Here is a 23,532-nt window from a genome sequence, read left to right on the forward strand (position 1 = left end):
AAATACTTTTCCAAAATTTAGATTTTAATAAAAAAGATTTCAAAGATTAAGAAGTAGAGAAAAAAAAACAAGGTTTTAATAACCAATTTTCAAGAAAAAAAATTCTAATGAAACGGTTTTTAAAACTCAAATTTTCAAACTTTTTGCAAAAATTAGAAAAATTCCAGATTTAATAAGATAAAAAATCAGAATGCAAAATTAAGAAAAAAGGTTACAAAACCTTTTTGAAATAAGAAAATCGAGCTACCTGCTCTGATACCAATTGTAGGATCTAAAGGCAACACTAGAGGGGGGTGAATAGGGTTGACTACCAATTTTTAAAAAATAATTTTATCTTCAAACAATGCTCAATAAAGTTAACCCACTAATTTGATTAAAGAAAATTTATGCAAGACAAAACTTAAATCATGCAAGCTATGATAACTTCAAATTTAAAGACAATTTAATCAAGGATAAATTTAAATAACACACTAGAAATTAAAATCATGCAATTAGGAAAGATTAAAAAAATAACTAAGATAAGAAGCAAAAAATTGAAAATAAGAAATAAAAGAGAGAGAGGAAGAGAAAACACCAGGAATTATAGTGGTTCGGCAAATTGCCTACTCCACTCTCCAAGACTCCTTTTTGGATATTTTACTAAGTGATCTTCTTGTAGGTGAGAACCAAACCGACACACACCCTCTTTTTCCTAGGCTAAAGAGAAACCCAAGATCATTTTTATTGGTTCAGGATCAACCCAATTTCTTTTTCACACAACCCAAGGTGTACCCACACCTTAATACAATTCCCAAAAAATTAAAAGAAAACCTCACAATATTACCTCTTGAAGGCTAAATACACAAGTTGAGCACTCATAAAAAAAACTCACAAAAATAACTCTAGGCCAATTTAGGAGCAGGGAGGACAAAAATTTGAGAGTAGAGAGAATTGAGAACTTAAGACTTGATAGCTTTTTGGTGTGTATATGAAGAGTAAAATCAAGTCGAATTTATAGGCGAGGAGGATAAATTTTGGATATTGGATATTATTGCAAATGAAGGATGGAGATTGAAAAAAAAATAGAAAAGGAAAGAATTTGTAATTAAGAGAGGAATTGAAAAATTAGAATTATTGAGATTTGGAGAATAAAAAAGGATTTAAAGGATGACAATTTAGGAAAGAAATCAAATTTGAAAAGGCTGAAAAATTTTAAACCGCGCCACATGTCGCCATACTATTGATCCGCGTGTCAATTAACGATTTCTCCTCCTTTTTCTTTTTTTTTTTTTAAATATCAGCTGTCACTTGTCATTATCTTATTCGTCCACGATTGCCACGTCACGGCCACATCATGTGCCACGTCAGCAAAAAGTGACTGGTTGAAGCACCACGTCATTCGCCACTTCATCTGCCACATCATCAAAATTGACTGTTTGTGTGCCATGTCAGCCGCCACGCCGGTAAGGTGCCACGTGTCACTACCACGTTGGATTTCCTCTCCAATCTTCTTTTGTTTATAACTTTCTCGTTTGAACTTCGATTTGAGTGATTCAAATTGCGTTGGAATCATCTTTCCGAGCTCTACAAGATAGTAACTCTGAAACACTGAAAATATTAGTATAAAAAATCTGAGTTTGTTATCATCAAAATACTCGGTTTGATTGAAGCCCTAAAGCTAACAATGAATCCCTTTGGTTATTGCATATAGATGGTCTCCTCAAGATTGCCATTCAGAAATGTAGTCTTGATGTCAATTTTCCAAATTTCATAGTCATAATATGTGATAATGGATATGAGTATCCGGATAAACTTTAACATGAAAATAGGTGAAAAAGTCTCCTGATAATCAATTCTTTCAACTTGGGTATAACCCTTTGCCACCAGTCTAGTCTTAAAGGTTTGCACCTTACTACCTGCATCCCTTTTCTCTTGTAAATCCATTTGCAATCTGTAGTTTCACGTCATCTGGTTAATTTACAAGATCCCAGACTGAATTGAAGTACATTGACTCCATTTTGAGATCCATAGATTTGATCTATTCATCTTTGTCTACATCCTCTATTTTCTGTTTATAGGACAATGGATCCTCAATGGTGCCATTGGATATGATGGTTAGGGTTTATGTTAAACCCATATGATGAATAGGCGAGTTTGCAACCCTCCCACTACGTCGAGACTCCCTTAACAGTTGAGGTGGATGTGACCTACTAGATGAACCAACATCAACAATTCTTGTTGATGTACTTGGAGTTGTTGAAGGTTCAGTAGCTTCGCTGGAAATCTCATTCAATACTATCTTATTGCGTAGTTTCTGCTCCATAGTGTGGTCCTCTTCTAAAAATGTAATGTTTGTCAACACAAACACTTTAATATCTTTAGGATCGTAGAAGTAACCGTCTCTTATTCCTTTGGGGTAGCCTACAAATAAGCATAATTTTGAACGAGGTTTCAATTTCTTAGGATTAGCCTTAAGCACATTTGTTGGGTAACCCAGATTCTGAAATGTCGTAAACTACCTTTACGGTTATTATATAATTCTAATGGTCAGAAACATTCTTGGATGGAACAAAGTTCAAAATATAAGCTACAGTCTATACTGCATAACCTCTAAATGAGTCAGGTAAGTGAGCGTAACTCATCAAAGACCGAACCTTATCCAAAAAGGTTTGATTTCTCCTTTTTGACCACCATTCTGCTATGGTGTACAAGGTACTTAGAGTTGGGATACAATTGCATGTTCTATCAAATAGTCTTGGAATTTCAAATCCGTATACTCTCCACCTCGATCAGATTGAAGTGTTTTAATTGTTTTAGCTAATTCATTTTCAACTTCAGCCTTGTACTCTTAATTTTTCAAGTGCTTAAGACTTATGTTGCATTAAGTGAACATACTCATACCTTGAATAATCATCTATGAAGGTGATGAAATATTCAAATCCTTCTCTTGCCTTAACATTCATACGACCATAGAGGTTCGAATGTACAAGTTCTAATGGTTCTTTGACTTTGTGATCTTTTCCAGTAAAAGGTCTTTTAATCGTTTTCCCTTCAAGGCATGACTCAAATACTGGTAAAGAATTTTCTTCCAACTTACTTAGAAGTCCATTCTTAACCAACTTCTCAATCCTTTTGTAGGCATTTTCTTTAGAAGAAACATTTTGTCTTTCGTTTTGAGTTACAACGGTCCTGAATAATTTAGTATTAAGAAAGACCTTTATTGCTAACGACCTTAGCATATAAAGGTTACTCTCTAAGTTTGTAGAAAAAATTTCAACACCATTTTTGTAAATAAACGCTTTATTCACAATGAAATTTAAAGTTTAAGGTTGGCTTAACAATCATTTTATAGAAATCAAGTTCCTTTTTAAATCAAGAGCTACATAAACATTGTCTAATATAAGATATGATTTTTGTAATCATAACGAAGTCCTCCCACTGCCATAACTGAGATGACATGCCCAGTTCCAACCCACATTGTTATCTCACCAGTCTCCGGCTGCTGCCAGGAACTAATCCCCTAAAATAAAGAACAAACATGGTTAGTGACGCCCGTATCAATTATCCCAGTAGAATCAACATTTCCACTAAACAAGTTTCCGACATGAGTAAATCATATTTATCTTGTTTGGTTTTATTCTTTTATGCCAAATACTTGGGAAAACTCCTTTTTCAGTATCCCTCCTAGTTGCAATAGAAACAGATTCCCTTTGCAGCCTTGGCCTTCTTGCCCTTTTGGGCACAACTGGGTAACTTTCCCTTGACCTTCCTTCTTCTTCTTCCACTTTTTGGTGCTGAAGGAAGAAAGTGCAAACTTAGATCTCATAGTGTGAACTATATAGGAGAAACATAAAAGGAAATTGAAGTATCATATACAATATTTTCCTCCAACTGAGTATTCTACCTAGGGTTGATTAACTTAAAAAAAATTCAACTAATAATTTTTACTATGTGTTTGTTAACATTGCCCAATGTAACATTTACGTTGGATAGTTTAACAATGTTGTTTATTGTTCATTAATCACGTTAACAAACTTTAATCATTCATTGCATGCTTGTAATAAATCTATCTATTTCACTTTTTAGGTCAGTTTCCAGGTAAGGACGTTTCGTTTCCATCAGCTTAAATACCCCAACCTAGACGGAACTGTCCTAAGACAAAGGCCCCTTATAGATACATTTGTTACAAATTTAGTCTTTTATGCAAATTCATTTTAATCCTATTAAACTGAATTTAAAAGATTAAATCTATTTATAATCATATTAGAAATATTGTGAACATAGGTCTAATGGTGTAATCAATTTTAAACTATTTAAAATTAATTTAACCTATGTTTGCACGAAACTCTTTATTATAGATTTTAATTCTAATTTCATTTAACTTATACCTATTATAAAGTTGAATGAAATAATTAAAACCTATACATGCATCTAATGACATACTTTATATAATTATAACAATTGTAATTCACTAAAGTGGTGCCATGCATCATACAATCCCTTTTTCATTGCAGTACATACATAATAATTATATAATAAGGTAATGAAAAAATAAACAACATCCATCCACACATTTAAACTATATATTATATATTTATAATATAAATGATGCATGGAAATGCTATTTATGCATGCAATCATACTTTACAACATTTATACAATATGATGCATGAGCATTCTTAATGTATATGCAACTTTATAATATAACATTCATATTAAAAATGATGCATGATTATTCTATGGTGGGATTTTTTAAATATATATATTATGGCATATATAATAATAAAAATAACCATACATCACATGCATAATTAAAAACAACAATTTGGACTGGGATTGACTTCCTGAAACATTAATTAATTAATATAACAATTATATTAATTTAATTAATAAAAAATATAAAAAATAAATAATTATTATAAATAATAATTAAAAAAATAAGAACAGTCGCTTGAACCGCTGGAAGCCACAAACCATCGGTCTGAACTGGTCTTGCGCGCGTACGCCTCATGCGTGGAGCCTAACAATGCTTAGTAGCAGTGTTGTTACACTGGCTTTTTGCTCGTTGTAATGTAATGCTATTCTGCCTGTAGTGTTGCGACACTCGCAGCATTGCAACGCTGTGGCTAGAGCGTAGAGACGCTATGTTCACTGCCTTGTAGCATAAGGTCAGCGTTGTTATGCTACAACCTTATGCTCTAGGGCAGCAAGCCTACTATACTCGCCTGATCAACCAAATTTCTACAATTTTACTCCATTTTTCACCAAATCAAAGTCGAAAAACAATTATTAATGACCTGAATTTTGAATTACAGATTCGATAACAATTAATTACGCCAAAAAAGGGGCCATTTACATATCGAATCACAAAATGTTGAATTCTAAATGGCCAATCCCAAAAATATTTGAATGTGCAAAATCCATTCAACATTCATCAACACAGAATCATAAACTCACTAGTACACTGGATTTTTTTTTTTTTTTTTTTGAAATTGAAATTGGGTCTTAAACTTGGCTATGATACCAATTGAAAGAGTATGTGAATACCCATTGCGGAAGCATTAAAGTCCCAATTTCAATTTTACAGAACATACAATTATACCGAGGATGGAAGCAAGGATTTTTACAATCCAATTAAACATGGTATTATACAAAAATTGAAGAGGAAATAAGGGATGAAGAATACTCACCCTTGAAGACCAAGTTTCTTAACGTTCCTCTCCAATTCACGTACATTTCTTTCTCCCACAACTCTCGATCCCAGCAACCCAAAACTGGGCACCACCACTCAGAAACCTCATTATTCTCGAAGGGTAGAAACTCTCTGAGAGTATGTGGGGTTCAGGTTGAAGGAACCTTATGAAGGTGAAGAACTTTTATTCAAGAGTACCTACGAGTGAAAGCGGACCTTTCCAATTCATTGTGACAGAATTACCACATATACATTCAAAACATATAAATATGCATTTATAATGCTAAAGAGATCAAAAGATCATACCAGATGAAGATTTCTTCATAACGAGTCTAAAACCCAACCGTCTACCTCGAATAATCACCAATTGGACAGAAGGAAATGGAGAACACACCACCACTCAGAGCCCTCAGTATTCTTGGAGTGAGAATCCAAAGTGTGAGCTTTGTTCGGATTTGGTAAAGGGAAGAAGGATGAGAGACCGTACACAACGATCAAGCAAGTGGGAGATGAGGTCGTCTATCGCATAGACAAGATGCTTGATCGTTTAGGTGAAGTATACGATCGTGTAGGAAAAAGTAAGCAATCGTCTAAACGATCGTGTTGGAAAGGGTAAGCGATCGTATAAACAATCGTGTAGAAAAAGGGGGAGCGATTGTCTAAACAGTCTCGTAGGAAAAACTAAGCGATTATCTATACGATCGTTTAATAAATATTGGTAGCTAAATGATCGCTTAAGAAAAGGTAAACGATCGTTTACTTAATAGCGCGTGAAGGTATAATCGGTAAACGATCGCTTAACAATATCGTATATGTAAGCGATTGTGTAGGCACTATCATATAAGCACTGATTTTCTAAACGATGAAACTCTCTTTTACACAATGTCTGCGCCTCCATGCTCAACATACCATCGGCTATTTATGCATCTCAAAGTGATCTTTCAATGCACTCATCCGTTAATTAGAACAGAAGAGATGCCGTCCCATTTCCTTTATAACCGTCCAATGAATGTAATCTCATCATATTCATAACTTATAAATTAATATCATATATTAATTATAATATTTTTCTCTACTAGATATAAATCATATTTATATCAAAATTTCTCCAAATTAATGTATCTCATACATAAAGTTAATTATATCACATTTAATTAACTCGTTCAATTATATCATATATAATCGAACTCCCTCTTGTCAATTTGAATATTTCAAACTGACCAAAAAATTGGCTCTCAACTTGTATCCAAGGTACCAAGGGGATCTTATAGACTTATGGCTCAAAGCTCCAATGGTACGCGAATATCTGACTAAACTCTTTAGTCACGATATCCACCATCCATTAACTACCAGACATTCCACTAAAGTCCGACAGTTGAACTCTTCTTGCCATAGATATATTTCTATGTCCATTGGATATAACCAATCATCAGTACGATGACCCTTCACAGATGCTCGTAATTACAGCAGACCAATTTATCGTTTTACCCCTGTAATTATATCTTCCTCCTTAAGTACCATTGATCCCTCTAATGAATAATACAACATAGTCCTACTATGTGTGAACATCTCTCGGGCCATGAGAAGGTGTATGGTGCCACATCGTTCAAGCCCCGGGATCAGAAAAGCCGTCTTGACGTCCATTTGCCAAATCTCATAATTATAATAAGTTTCAATGGACAAGAGGATGTGGATTGACTTTAACATGGCAACAGGTGAGAAAGTCTCCTCATAGTCAACTCCCTTCACTTGGGTATAACCCTTTGCCACAAGTCGAGCCTTGAAGGTTTTCACCTTCCCATCAGCCCCCCGTTTGCGCTTGTAGATCTATTTACAACCTATAGATCTTATCCCATCAGACTGATCTACAAGATCCCATACCGAGTTGAAGTACATCGACTTCATCTCAAGATTCATGGCTTTGACCCATTCATCCTGGTCAACATCCTCCATTGCCTTTTTATAGGACAACGAATCCTCAATGTCGCCATCTGTCAACATAGTTAGGATTTTCGTGAAACCCAGATAGTAATAAGGAGGGTTCATAACCCTCTCACTGCGTCGAGGTTCCCTCAACTCTTGAGGTGGAACCGACCTACCAGATGAACTATCTTCAACAATTATGGTTGATGAAGCCGGTTCTTCAACAACTCTTGTTGAAGTTTCAGTAGTTTCTTTGGAAAGCTCACTTAACACAACTTTACTACGTGGACTGTGCTCCCTGATATGATCCTCCTCCAGAAAAGTAGCGTTCGTGGAAACAAACATCTTGTTTTCGGACAGATCATAAAAGTAACCTTCATGTGTACCTTTGGGGTAGTCTACAAAGAGGCACAACCTCGATCGTGATTCCAACTTCTTGGGATTTGCCTCAAGCACATATGCTGGGAAACCCTATATGCGAAAGTGACGTAAACTAGCTTTACGCCCATTCCACAACTCCAGAGGTGTTCTTGCAACACTCTTAGAGCCACTGATCATTAACTCAATCGAAACTTGTTCCATTGCACTTATGGAACTACTTATCACCTACTAAATCTCTTTACGTTCCCCAGAAAAAGCACAATGCAACTTTGCTGAAAGATGAATGCGGTATAAATTGGGGGTGATGTTTATGGCGCACGGAGTGACAGTGACTCGCGCAAGTCGAGTGAGAAGGAGGATGTAATAAAAGAAACAAGAAAGAATAAGAATCCAACTAGAGGAACACAGCTGAGAATGTATACTGCAGTCTCCACTGTGAAACCCCAAAACGAGTCCGGTAGGGAATTGAAACTCATCATTTAACGAACCATGTCCAACAAGGTTCTGTTTCTTCTTTCTACTACACCATTTTGCTGAGGTGTACCCGGTGCAGAGAGTTGGGAAATGATTCCATGTTCTAATAAATAGTCCTGGAACTCAGAATCCAAAAACTCTCCACTTCGATCTGATCGAAGTGTTTTTATTCGTCTATCCAAAGCATCCTCAACTTCGGCCTTAAATAATTTGAACTTTTCAAAAGATTCAGACTTTCGTTGCATCAGATAGACATACCCATATCTCGAGTAATCATCAGTAAAACTGATAAAGTACTCATAGCCTTCTCGAGCTCGCACATTCATAGGACAACAAAGGTCATAATATACTAATTCAAGAGGCTCTTTGGCTCGATAACCTTTTTCAGTAAAAGGTCGTTTAGTCATCTTACCTTCAAGGCAAGATTCACACACTGGTAAAAATTTTTCCTCTAAATCGCTTAGAAGGCCATTCTTTACCAATATCTCAATCCTACTGAGATTGATGTGCCCTAATCGAAGTTACCAAAGTCGGAAATTTTCTTTTTGAGAAACTCGTTGGCGTTTAGATTGAGTTACGACAAATTTAAACATCTTTATGTTATGGAGAGAACTTAAGGCTAAAGGTCTTAGAACATATAAGTTATTTTCCAGTTTAGCTGTATAAATTTCAACACCATCCTTACGAATAAACGCTTTATTTCAATTTAAAAGAAATAGTGTAATTGTATTGTAACAAACATTTTACAGAAATAAGGTTCCTTTTTAGTTTAGGACTACAAAGACATCTTTTAATATAAGAAACCTATTATGTAAAGTAAACTGGATGTCTCCCACTACCACAGTTGAGACGATGTGCCCGTTGCCTACTCGCAACGTCATCTCACCAGCCTCCAATTATCGCCAGGATCTAATCCTCTAAAAAGAAGAACATACATGATTAGAGGCGCCCGAATCTACTATCCAAGCAGAATCATTATTCTCTACTAAATAAGTTTCTAATACAAGCAAATCATATTTACCTTTATCTTCCTTGGCCTTAGCCTTGGCAACCTTTTTTTTCTTCAGATAATGAGGACAATTCCTCTTCCAGTACCCGTTCTGGTTACAGTGGAAACATTTTCCTTTTTCAATCGGCGGTGGATGCTTCTTCTAAGCGACAAGTGGCGGGTTAGCAGGTGCATTCCCTTTCTCTTTACCACCCTTCTTCTTCTTCTCCTTTCCAGAGTTAGAAGTTGAAAGTGTAGACTTTGTTCCCGAGGTCGAACCTCGATAGAAATTTTTAGAGGACGAGACAATATTTACCTCACCTCCTTTTTTCTCCTTACTTTTCAGCAAGGATTGGTAAGTCTGCAACTCGTTGAGGAGAGTGGTAAGGGAGTAGTTCACTTTGTTAAGAATTGTATTGCTAACAAAGTGGAGGAAGCTCTCCGACAATGAATGTAGGATAATTCTAACCTGACTGCCCTCATCGATTTCAGACCTATTCATCTCCGCCACTTTAAAGTGGACCATCATATTCAGCACGTGTTCACGAACAGAGGTGCCTTCCTCCATTTTGGAGTTGAAGATGTGTTTCAGAGCCTCATGCTTGAGCTGTCCAGACGGCTGTCCGAACATTCCTCGTAGGGACTCCATGATCTCACGAGCTGAGACCATGGACTCGTGTTTCTTGGCCAACATGTCACTAAGACTGGCCAGAATATAGGCTCAGGCCTTCTCGTTTGTTCGTGTCCAACGCTCGTACGCCGCCTGAACATTTCGAGTAGTGTCCTGAAGTGGAATAGGAGGACATTCCTCCATAAGGACAAACTTCAGATCCTCGATGATGAGTATCGTTATGAGCATATGTTTCTAACTTGAATAGTTTTGGCCATTCAGTTTTTCGGTGCTAAGTAAATTGATGTTGGCTGATGCCATTAAAAACTTTGCTGAAAAAAAAACAAATAAACTTTTATAAGACTTTGCAAAAACCACATTTTTAAATTAAACAATTAATTTTAGTAAAACAAATTCCAAGTACCCTAAGTGAAAAGACTTCTATTTTTCAATGATGCCCTAGTGAGGTAAGACAAACGTCACTGGTTGGGTGATCGAATGTCCCTTCATTGGGATGAGACATTCTCAACCATTAGGCAGAACCAACTCTTGGAACTAAACCTAATAGCCACCATTTGTTCAGTCCAGAATAGTTAACCCTTAACAATCCTGCGTAAGTGTAACCCTTCGTTTTCGGCCCCAGAGTCCAGCCCTAATGCGCTCACCGTAGGGAAAAAACCAGATTAGGACAAGAGACTAGGTAACCTTATCCTCTTAACGAAGATTAAATAAAGAAACGTGCAAAACAACCATCCTATAGGGGGACACACCTAGGATGCCACGAGGCGATACGCAGAAACTTTATTCAATCCAACAAGGGAGACCGAGGGACATGCTGTCGCACTTACCGCTCCCACTTACAATGAACACTCTCTCCATCCACCTTGATATTGACCTACCCAAACACCATCCGTTAGGGGGACATGCCAAAGGTGCCTCGAGGCCGAGGGTAGATCTCACAGTGTGGACTATGAGGGAGAAACGCGGGAGGTGAAAATGAAGCATAAAATGCCCAAGAACCTCCCACTGAATGTTCTATCTAGGGGTTTATTAACCTAGACAATCTGGCCATTAATGATGATCTAAGTCATTGATTAAGTTTGCTCAAGAACAACTTTTGTTTTTGAAATTAAAAAAATAAATCCAAGTAGTCACATTAAACTCTTTAATAGACTAGCCTTAATTTGCATGCATGCATCAAATCTATCTAAATTACCTTTCCCGGTAGGTTCCCAGGTAGGGGTGTTTCGTTGCCGTAATCTTAAATACCCCAACCTAGACAGAACCCACCTTCGACAAAAGGTCTATTATAGATAGACTTGCTATATATTAATCTTTTACTAATTATTTTAGTTCTAATTTCATTTTATAACCATTTATAAAATAAACAACTAAAACACTCATCCCATATAACGAAGTATTTATAACGCTTATAAATATAACGTTAAATAAATAAAGCACACATAAATATAACCCTTATACTATATGATGCATGAGCATGCATTTATGTAAATTAAAACATGCTTCACTAAACCATAACACTTATAATAAAGAGAATATGCATGACCTAAGGTGGGATTTATCTATATGTACATACCATATGACAATATATATATATATATATATACATCACATGTATAAAACCATGGGTTAATGGACCGGGATGCCAAAACAAAACCAGAATGAGAAAACAATCTATTTACATAATTCAGCTGAGCAAACTGATTCACAAGCGAACTGGGTCTTGAACCACTAGGAGGACTCCATCGTGTAGTAAATGCCGTAGGTAGACGATCGTCCAGCGCGCACTAGACAATAGAAACAAAATTAAACGATCGTTAGATGACAACAAGGCTGCGAAGCCTGATCGTCTATGCGATCGCTTAACGCGGTGACAGGTAAACGATTTATCTTGCGTTACTAAGCGATCGTTTAATCAGTTACCAAGTGATGAAGCTTGCTGACCTAAACGATCGTTTAGTATGCGCGCGCGTTAAATGATACACGAGCATCCCATCGTCTACATGACCCGATACTCAACGATCGCGTACCTGATTGTGGACACGATACGATCAACCCTTGATCTCATACCCCATCGTTTAACCGATGTGATCAGCAGCGATTGCGTACCCCATCGTCTGAACGATGCAATCAACCCTTGATCGTCTCCTTCCTCGAAGAAGCGCAACGCTTGCTTCGATCTTCTTCACAAACGAGTCAAAACTCAAACAGACTTTGAGTTACAGACTCGATAACGATTATCAAAGCCCAAAAACATAGGGGCCTTTACAAACAACCATAGAATTCAACAAACCGAGGTTACATCCCAGAAATTTCCATTAATCCACACATCTAAAAACGAATTAACAATTAAAACAAAGAATAGACATACTGCACCCAACGTGAATGTAAATGCAATTCTTTTGCAACAATGAATTGGAATATCAGAATACCGAGTTCTCTGATACCAATTGAAGGAACTCTTATTCAAGAGTACCTATGAGCAAAAGTGGATCTTTCCAATTCATTGTGACAGAATTACCACATATACATTCAAAACATACAAATATGTATTTATAATGCTAAAGAGATTAAGAGATCATACAAGATGAAGATTTCTTCACAGCGAGTCTAAAATCCAACCGTCTACCTCGAACAATCACCACTCAGACCGAAGTAAATGGAGAAGACACCACCACTCAGAACCTTAGTATTCTTGGTGTGAGAATCCAAAGTGTGGGATTTGTTCGGATTTGGTAGAGGGAAGGAGGAAGAGAAACCGTACACAACAATCAAATAAGTGGGAGATAAAGTCGTCTATCGCATAGACAAGATGCTTGATCGTTTAGGTGAAGTATATGATCGTGTAGGAAAAAGTAAGTGATCGTCTAAATGATCGTGCAGGAAAGGGCAAGCGACTGTATAAACGATCGTGTAGGAAAAGGGTGAGCGATCGTCTAAACGATCGCGTTGGAAAAACTAAACGATCGTTTATACGACCGTTTAGTAAATATCGGGAGCTAAACAATCGCTTAAGAAAAGGTAAACGATCGTTTAGTTAATAACGCGGAAAGGTGTAATCGGTAAGCAATCACTTAGCAATATCGTATATGTAAATATGAACAATTCATTTTATATTTTATATTGATATTAATTATATCTCATATAATTAATTTTATATTAGTTATATCTTATATAATTAATTTTCTCTATTAATATGAACAATTCAAATTAATCTAAAATTAATTCAATTTTCATTAATCCCAATTGAGCTAACGAGGAGACCTTATAGACCTATAGATTGAAGCTCCAATGGTACTTGATTAATTAATTAAAATATTTAATTAAGTTAACCAAATTTCATTAACTGCGGGTCACTCCACTAAAGACCTGCTGCTGTACTCTTCGCACTATAGGTAAATTTCTTTGTCCATTGGATATAATCACTCGATAGTGTAGTGAGCCTTCACAAATTGCTCATAAGTACAACTTTTAGAGAATCGAATTCCCGCAGAAGCGTGAGATCACCTTGTATTTAGTTTTTCGATTTTATGAAAATAAAATACAGTAGTCAACACAAGAAAAACAGAGGATAAACATCAAAATCAGCATGCCATAGAAGAAGAAGAAAAGGGATAGAAGGACCTCACCTTTGTTGAATCCTGATCTTCTCGTAAATTACTCTCGCTCGTCTCACGAACACCTCTTGGACGATCAAGGACACCACCATAAGAATGACCTTGTGAGTCTCTAAGACTCAAAGGGTTAGATGTGTGGTCTTTAACACTTGGAGGAGGAAGAGGTAGAGATAATTTGTTGAAAGAGTAGAGAGGAATTTGTGTGGAGGCTGGGTTCCTTTTCAGAAATGAATCCCTTGCTCTAAATAGGTTATAAAGATATATTTATATGGAGAAGGGTTAACCTCTTGTCCAAGTTTTTCCCCTTCTCCGAGTTTTTACCTTTCCATCATTTTTAAACTAATTAGTTAAATAATCATTATTTAATTAATTGGCATACAAATTAAATAACCATATATTAAATCTAATTTAATATATAAATAATTAATTAACATATAAACATCACATATTTATATGCATATACGTCTCCAACATTAACGTTAATTAATTCTTTATGAATCTAATTCACATGAATTTAATATTTGAATCTCATTCAAATATTTCCATCTTTCATAATTTGAATTATAGATCACATCTATAATTAACTATACTTTATATTAATTACATTAATATAAAATTCACTCAAGTAATTTGAACAATTTAAATCATTCCTCATTACTATCTTTTATGAATAAGAAGGGGACCTTATGGACCTACAGATTAGAAGCTCCAATGATATGAGATTAATTAATTAAACTTTTTAATTAATCAACGTTCATTAACTACTGGTCCCTCCAATAAAGATCGATAGCTGTATTCTTCACACTATAGATATATTTTTGTGTCCATAGATTTAACCAATCAACAATGGATCGACCCTTCACAAATTGCTCATTACTACAATTAGGTCAAATTACCATTTTACCCCTGTAGTTACATGTAACTCTTTAAGTACCATTGATTCATCTAATGAACAAACAGTTTATAGTCCAACTATAAGCTGACACCTCTCGAGCTAATAAGAGGTTGGGGTTTCATTGTTTAGGACTTGGAATCAGTTATTAAGGGAGCAATTTATCTACTTTCCTTAAGGTAGGGAAGGAGTGAATTCCATCTTGTGTAGTTGTGTTCCCAGCTCCTTACTCGGACAAATCCTCAAAATGGTAGGCTTATTGAGTCGACTAACATAGCCACTCTCACCCATACAGATCAAAGGATTACCCTCATAAACAAGAGTTCACAACTCACTCGGGATTAAGGTCAATTCACTTATAGCAATCCCAGTGAAATGTAAGTCTTTTATAGTAATGGTGTTATATAGAGAGACTATTCATTTCGTGGTCCGATCTTATACAAACTCTTTATATAGAATACCTCCACTCATATGTCTCCATATGAATGATTATGATCAGATCATTTGTAGCATTTTACACAATTATAACAACTACAAAGCGGGCCGCATTCATAGTGTCACCAGGATAAGGTACCCAACCTATCCATCTACTATAGACCGTTTAATGTTATCAGTTAAATATGATCCACTTGTATGTCTCCACATACATGTTTAAGTTATAGAAGATAACCCTGAATCTTAGTTTATTGATTTTTGTGGGTTAATGCAACTGAATATCGAATAAAATTCCTTTTATTTTATTAGATAAATAAACTATTTGTATAAATGCAATTACAAACTACTGTTTATACAAATGCAATTACAAACTACAAGACTATGAGTTTTAGGACATCAACCCCAATATAAGCATGCTTGCATCCATCTTTTTTCTCATTACTATCTTTTTAGTTCAAAACAAACATCCTCTCTAAACTATTTTCAAATTAGTTACCTTTAACTGCTTTCTTAAGGAAAATCCATTACCTCAATAAATAATTTTGTTACATCCGTTCTCGTGAGACACAATACTTGAAATATTTCCTACTTATTAGTAACGTTTTGGCAGTGCGCACTAGTACTAGACTGAGAACTCTTTATTTTAAAGGATTTCATTTTCAGGAAACACACATTTTCAGCCTATTAAAGTTGCCAAATATGTATTTGGTAAAAAAATCGATCCAAGAATGGTGGACCCAAAGAGGCACCATCTTAAGAGGGAGAGACCTTACGATATTTACAAGAGACATATGCCACTCCTCTCATTGCCAATTGGTTTTGAAGAGAGATTTTTCTACACTTGATCTTAAGTCCTCTAATCTTGTTAGTTTAAGGTGTTTAATGTGTTTATATATTCATATATATAGAAAATGGTGCATAACATGCATTTTTTAGCATCACGGAAATTTCGGGTTAATGCAAAGTAACCAAGGCTTCAAAGGCGTGAAATGATCAAAATACTCCTATAAGTAGCGTTGCAGCCCTGCATCTCAATGCTTGAAGGTAGAAGGGAAGCATCCCCTACAACACTACAAGGTTTGTAGCATTGCAATGCTATCGCGATTTCAGATGAACAATATCGCGACACTAAGACTTTAAGGCTTTTTCAAGCAGCGTTGCGACACTGTCATGAATTCCATACATCCCTATTTCGTTTTAGGGTTTGGTGTGGAGAGACTTAGGCATTTAAGGTTTGTTTTTGGCCAAAACCCATGAGATTTCTTTGTTTTTGGTTTGAATTTGAAAATTTTTGCATTGGGATTCCAACTTCAATGACTGATTAGGCTTGAAAAGTTGATTTTGTGGTTTTCTGGGCATTTATTTATGAATTTTATGAGATTTTGATGGATTATTTATGCATTTTTTCCCTAAAATTTATATGTTTTCTTTTCTTTGCTTTAGCTTATAGAATGATCATGCTAAGTATCTAAATTGACAATTTAATCACACACACTTGCATGCTTGTTCACCCACGTTATGTATGTCCAAATTATCTATAATTATAACTAATGGAAAATCTGGCGTTTTCAAGTTCATCATACGATAATGGACCTTAGGAATAGAAAAGTAATAAAATGGAAAAGAGAATATGATTGAAGAAACTTATTCTATTGAGTTACTTTGACACTTTACTCAATGAAACTTGCTTGCTTACAAAGGGTGGAGAACACCTCTTTTTATAGGTGTCAAAAGAACTCTAGGGAGTCCTAGTTCATGACTCAGAAAAAACATCTTTAGAAGATTACATAATCTTTATATATAATTCCTAGAACCCTTACATATTCCAAAAAGTCACATTAAAAGTCTCAAAGAACTAAATGGAAATTACAAATTACACATTTAACACAATCTTTGTTGATACCTAAATTTGGTACCACCTTGATTTGTAATATGGGAAAAAAAATTGATGAGTCTTTTCCAATCGAGTGGGTAGTGTGTCCCCTTAAGTTATAAGGATAAGGTAGATATCTTCACTGTATTCAACTTACTCTTTGGAAGCATACTCCAGTCAGCATTCTCAAGGCAAATGATTGTCTTGCAAAAAATAAGTTAACACCACTATAATGCTTAGTGACTGACACTTCAACGATCAAGTCAATAATAATTTTAGAGAGTTGATAAAGTAAAGACTTCAAAATATTTTTCAATACATCAAATGTTATAAGCCATAAAGGGTGAGTCGATTTGCTCTCTCCTTTTGAGAATTGACTTAGACATTATTTGTGATGTAGTTCTTGGGAGGATGAGACTAGTGAAAACGGTCAATTTACTACTTTATTATTGTGTAGAACTTGTAACATTTGAGGTACATATTCAAAAATATTATGAGTTCTTTTCTCTATTAACTCTCTCAAATTGTTATTGACTTTATTGTCGAATCTTTAGTGCCTAAGCACCACACTTGTGTTAGACCTTATTGTATTTTGCAAGATAATCATTCAGTTTTCTTTCCAATATTACAAATCCACCGTTGGTACCAAATTCAAGTTCAACCGTCATCACCCAACATATATTTAGGCAATACAATAGTAATAATAATTAATGATGGTTAATTAAGACAAACACAAAATTGCTATACCATAAGCCACAGTCATGCCTCCAATGGACAAGATCTTTGCAAGCCAAAGAAAACTTAACAAAAGGGGCATGGTAGAGGGATAGTCACTAATCAGCAAAAAGAGTTCAATAATGGAGAACACAAAACTGAAAGTGATGGAAGAAACGAAGGCGGCGAATCGATAAGGATGTATCGTCGATTTCTCGGCATCCTTCCATACGCCATTGGGAGGGTTGATCGCAGCCTGAAACGCCATTGTCGCCACCACCGACGCCACCACCATTAGTGCCTCTCTCTGGCTCATCACCTGCTGCCTGCTCCAGCTATTTTTGCTATCAGAATGGCTGGTGGGCGGTGAGGTTGCTATGGCGCCGGTTACCTCTGCTATGGTCGAGTCATTTTCTTCTTTGTTGCTTTGGAACAAGTCGTTAAGTTCCATTCCATTTGTGTTCACCAGAAATTTTATTGTCTGCATTCAACCATGAATCTTATATGGATGGCCATCTTTCTAATGTGGGATTTTCATTTCTAAATAATTTTTAATCTTTGAAGGTTAGTATAATTCGACTCTAATAATAGTGAAAGGCCAACAATTATTCCAGCCTATATAAGCATTCATTACCATTTTTAAATGGTCAATAGTTTGATATCCATCTCTATATCTAATTATTGAACTTTGAAAAGAAAAGGGGAAAAAAAAACTTTAATAATGAGAGGACATTGTGAAAGACTTAATTAACCAAACCAATGAGATCTTAATGATACAATAAAAGTTTGTTTAAATCATAGTCTGTTATTAAACTTAAATTTAAGTTTGTTTAATATCTAGTCATAACTCATTTTAGCAAAATTTTTAGTGTTTGAAAGACATTTTGAGTGAAACGCTTAAAATCATCTTTTAAGAGTCTTGAGTGTTTAATTCAAAATCCTTTTAAGTCTTCATAATATATATATAAAAAAAAAAAAAAAACAAAAAAATACTCTCACACTACTCTCCACCTCATTTCCACTATGGTTGCCGCCAATGTACACCATCCACCACCCACCGCCCCCACCGTTGATGACCACAATTATCGGTCGCTGCCATGACCATTATTCAGTGACCACCTCAGTGTCGTCGCCGCCACACCACCTCAATCATCCACCCGCCTTCAATGGCTAGCAACTAGGACAAATGGCCGATGACCAATGACCAGAATTAGGGATCGATGGCCAACGACCACCATCCACTACCATCGACTGCCAATGCTTGTCGACTACTATCATCGATCACCACACATAGCCAACAATCGGTGATCAGGATTAGAATCGGTGACTGAGGTTGACCATTATTCAGTGACCACCTAAGTCTAGTTATTAGTTTGGTGGTTTGTTGCTCTCTATATGTAATTATTTTTACTTCACCTCTTTTGTAATTGGCTATATAAAGCCCACTGCTCTCATTAATATAAGAAGTGAAGTTTTATTTACAACTAGGTGATTTAGCTAAAGTTATTGATCCATTTTCGAATCTAGTATTACCAGTAACTATTCCTTGTGTTGATATATCGGTTGATAAGTCATGCTTTGGGTCTTCTACCACAAATGCACAGAATACTTCCCTCAATCCTAAGGCTAACATTTCTACTACTCCACACTCTGGCCCTCTTGTGACTGATTCTAATAACCATCATTCAGTGCCCGATAATCAATATGTTGATGATTTTGCTGTTGCTGATAGTCATATGACTTCTGTTACTGCTCCAAAACGAAAGTCTTCTAGACCTACTAAGAAGCCTCCATATTTGGAAGCTTACCACTGAAATCTGCTTCATAATTCTCCTGTTACCACTACTGGTTCCAAATATCCCCTTGAGAAGTACTTGTCTTATTCCAAATTGTCTCCATTGTCCAAAAATTTTGTTTTGAATGTGCCTCATCTTTACCATCAAGCCGTTTCTCATTCTCATTGGCGTGATGCTATGAGTGAAGAATTACGGGCTATGGAACAAAATAATACTTGGAATATTGTACTACTTCCTCCCAATAATCATACTATTGGTGTAAGTGGCTCTACAAGATCAAATATAGGACTGACGGTACTGTGGAACGTTTTAAAGCTCGTTAAGGGGTATACACAAAAAGAGAGAATCAATTATGTTGAAACTTTCTCTCTGGTAGCTAAGATGATAATTGTTGAACTCCTTCTTACTCTTACAATATCTAAAAAATGGCCTTTGGTGCAATTTTAATGTGAACAACGCCTTTATCTATGGAGACTTGTTTGAAGACGTCTATATGGACTTACCATTGGCTTACAAACACAACAAACTTGCTGCTAGGGGGAGCATTTGGTTTATAAGTTAATAAATCGATTTATGGTTTGAAGCAGACATCTAGACAGTGGTTTGATACGTTGTCCTCTGCATTACTTCAGATGGGATTTCAGCAGTCGAAATCTGATTACTCTTTATTTGTTAAAGGTACTGGTGATACTTTCCTTGCATTGCTCGTTTACGTTGATGATATCATTATTATTAGTGCTTCCACGGTTTTTATTGATGAATTGAAGCATCATTTACATTATGTTTTCAAGCTCAAGGATCTTGGTGATTTGAAATATTTCTTGGATTTGGAATTAGCTTGGTCATTGAAAGTGATTTTTCTATCCTAACGTTATTATGTCTTGCAACTTCTTGAAGACACAGGGCTCTTAGCATCAAAACACGGGCCTTGGTGGCTCTTGATCCTAACATCAAGTTATGATCTGATGGTGGTACTTTATTGACTAATTCTATTGTGTATCGTCATTTCATTGGCAGACTTCTTTATCTCACTGTTTCTCGACCGGATATTACTTTAACAGTTTGTAAATTAAGCCATAAGCCATGTCAATCTCATCTTGCTCCATACTCTTTACTTCGATATTAAAAGGAACCCCGGACAAGGTGTTTTTCTCAAAAGCACTACCTCTTTTCATCTTCGTGCTTTCTGTGATATGAATTGGCGATCTTGTTTAGATACACGAAAGTCTACCACCGGATTTTGCATATTTTTAGGGGAATTTGTGATCTCATGGAAGTCTAAGAAAAAAAATGACAGTATCTCGCTTGTCTGCTAAAGTCGAGTATCGGGTAATTGCTACTACCACTAGTGAGCTCATCTGCATTTCCCAATTGCTTTATGACTTCTATATTTCCAGTGTGCCCCCTGCTTTGCTTTTTTGTGATAACATTTTTGCCATTCACATTGCAAACAATCCGATTTTTCATGAGCAAACTAAGCACATAAATTTGAATTGCTATTTTATTTGTGATCATATTGTTCGAGGTATTGTAAAGCTTATGCCTATTTGTTCACATCTTCAGTTTGCTGATTTGTTTACAAAGTCCTTGCCTCGTACTTCTTCTACAGAGTTATCATCTCAGATAGGTGTTATTAATTTTTTAGCTCCATCTTGAGGGGAGTATTAAAGTTGTTATAGATAACTAAGTCTAGTTATTAGTTTGGTGGTATATTACTCTCTATACATAATTATTTTTACTTCACATCTTTTGTAATTGGCTATATAAAGCCCACTGCTCTCATTAATAAAGAAGTAAGTGAAGTTTTATTTACAACTTCTCTCCTAATAACTGGAGACTAGCGATGGAAGACCCACCACCCATTGGTCACTATCATTGACCATGACCAACTACTAGAGACTATGATTGTGATAAATGACTATTTCAATAATAGTTGAGACTAGTGACTAGCACTTGGTTGACGGTCATCTAAGGGTGGAACTTAAAATCGCCGATACATTACCCATCTACAATGACCGTTAATCACTACCCAATTCCATTGATAAGTGATTAGCGATTGGGACTAGGGACTGATTACCAACAACCACTCCAACTAGGTTGCTTATCTCAATCTCCAGTTACTGATCTATGATCCTTACTCTCGGTTGCTTATTATCATTCCCTATTATTGATTGATAGATTGGTCTCTAATCACCAATCCCCCTCCTGATAGTCAGTCATCGGTCCACTTTTCTTGTGTCCGATCACTAGTTGTAGGTTTTCATTCCCGATCACTGATAAGCTGTCCAGGGTCTTTATATTTCTTAGTCACTGACCATTGGTCATCGATCTTAGTCACTGGTCAACAATCCCTGATCCTGGTTGTTGTGCCATCTATGGACGACTATGACGAGGGTCTAAAACTGACGACTGGCGATTAGTGAGTGGAAAGGGCTTGCAATGATCACCCACCATCAGAAACCTATCATGACCACCCACCGCTGGTGACTGATGACTATTGATCACTTCGGTGATTGTTATTGATCACCACCTAGTTGTTGGTTACCGGTCTCTGGTCCCATGATCCCCGATCTCGTTCGCTTGCTACTAGTCATCGGTCTCAATTGCTATAGTCATTGATTATCGACAATTGGGACTAGAGATCATGGATTATTGTAACCACAAACCAAAACCAACAACTATCATTTGGTGACCAAGAACGTGAACCAAAACAATTGGGACTAGGAACTAGCAACCAACGACCATAGCCAACAACAAACTCCAGCAACTACTTAAATTTAAAGTTCTTATACAGTTCATAGTGTTGAATATTTTTTTTTAAGTCATCCCTTATTGTAATTTGTCATCATAGAAATATTTTTTAGTATAAGTAAATCAAATAAATTTATGCATGGAAACATCTTTTAACACAACAAATGAGTATTTTAATTATAAACCGTTTTCTAAACAAATGTTTTAAAGCAAATACATTGAAAATATATTTTTGCTAGGCAATCCAAACAAGCCCTTAATCATCCGGCCAAAATTCAAAAAATATATATCTACCTATTTTGAAAAATGATTAAATAATACAATTAAAAAAAAATGATATTCTTTTGAAAGATCAATTATTTAGTTACCTCGGTCTGTTTGTAAGAGACAGCTAACTGGAGTATAGAGCATCCAAAATCATCCTTGTCATTAAGGAAACCATAATCTACAGCATGAACAACCAGCACCTTCAAAGCTTCCAACTGGTTGTTCTTGACACATAAATGCAAGGCATTTCCCCCATGGTCGATGACGGTTCGGGCTCGAGCAGCATCTGGCCTAGCACGGACAAGCTCTTTCAAGACATCGACATGGCCATTCACAGCGGCAAGTTGAAGAGGGTTCCAGCCATCTGCATTGCGAAACAAGCACGCATGAGAGTCGACTTGCAGCAAAAGCCTCACAATTTCGACATGGCCCTCCGCAGCTGCTAAGTGAAGAGGACATGATCCCTTAGAATCCAACACTCGAGCCAGCTGAGGCTTTTGTTGAAGAATCCGGTCAGGGAATTCAGTGTGGCCGTGAGTCGATGGATCGGGAACGAGTGTGTCGAGAAGTCGAAGGGCTTGTTGGAGCAATTCTAGCATCTTCTCTACGTTGCCCTTCATTGCTGCTTCTTGAAGCTTGTTTTCTAAGGTTGCCATTCTTAATTTTTTGTGTTCAACCTTTTACTTTCACTACAAAGATGCTTAGGTTTTATGGTTTATAAATCGATGGGAAATTTTTATTTCCCACCCTTTTTACTTAGATGAGTTTAATTTTGATTATAAAAACAAATTTTAGGTTTGATTTTTTTTTTTTTTTTGGAGAATTCTTTGTTTGATTTAAACCAGTGATAAAATAGCTAACTTGAATATAATAATTAATTTGTTTTCAAGATTTTAAATGGCTATTAATTTAATTATTATTGCGGATTTAAGTTTCAAATTTAATATGATAAAATTAAAATGGACTTCTTCAACTACGTAAAGGAATAAAAAGAAAAGTTTCTTTTCTTTTTTCTTTTTTTTTTTCTTTTTAAACTTTTTTTTATGGCAATATTAAAAGTATATGATATCTTTTTTATGTAGTTTGGATAGCAATGATTCTCTTAAGGGCTTATTTGAA

At 35.8% G+C, this 23,532-nt stretch overlaps 1 protein-coding gene across 1 annotated transcript; it reads right to left on the minus strand.

Annotated features, from left to right (window-relative positions):
• Positions 1 to 17,535: 17,535 nt before the first annotated feature.
• Positions 17,536 to 23,174, minus strand: LOC120075322 (uncharacterized). The gene is made up of 2 exons (XM_039028606.2): positions 22,515 to 23,174; positions 17,536 to 18,080 (listed from the first exon to the last, which is right to left on the minus strand). Exons 1-2 carry the CDS (start codon positions 23,067 to 23,069, stop codon positions 17,607 to 17,609), a joined length of 1,029 nt encoding a protein of 342 aa, XP_038884534.1. The 5' UTR covers positions 23,070 to 23,174; the 3' UTR covers positions 17,536 to 17,606.
• Positions 23,175 to 23,532: the final 358 nt, after the last annotated feature.

This window comes from Benincasa hispida, chromosome 4 (assembly GCF_027475165.1).
Source record: "Benincasa hispida cultivar pf3 chromosome 4, pf3_genome.v1.1, whole genome shotgun sequence".
NCBI lineage: Eukaryota > Viridiplantae > Streptophyta > Magnoliopsida > Cucurbitales > Cucurbitaceae > Benincasa > Benincasa hispida.

Coding starts and splice junctions, on each gene's coding strand:
- LOC120075322 (XM_039028606.2), bottom strand. CDS start 23,069: ATGGCAACCTTAGAAAACAAGCTTCAAGAAGCAGCAATGAAGGGCAAC. Junction 18,081..22,514: donor TCTCTTACAAACAGACCGAG/GTAACTAAATAA, acceptor GGTTGAATGCAG/ACAATAAAATTTCTGGTGAA.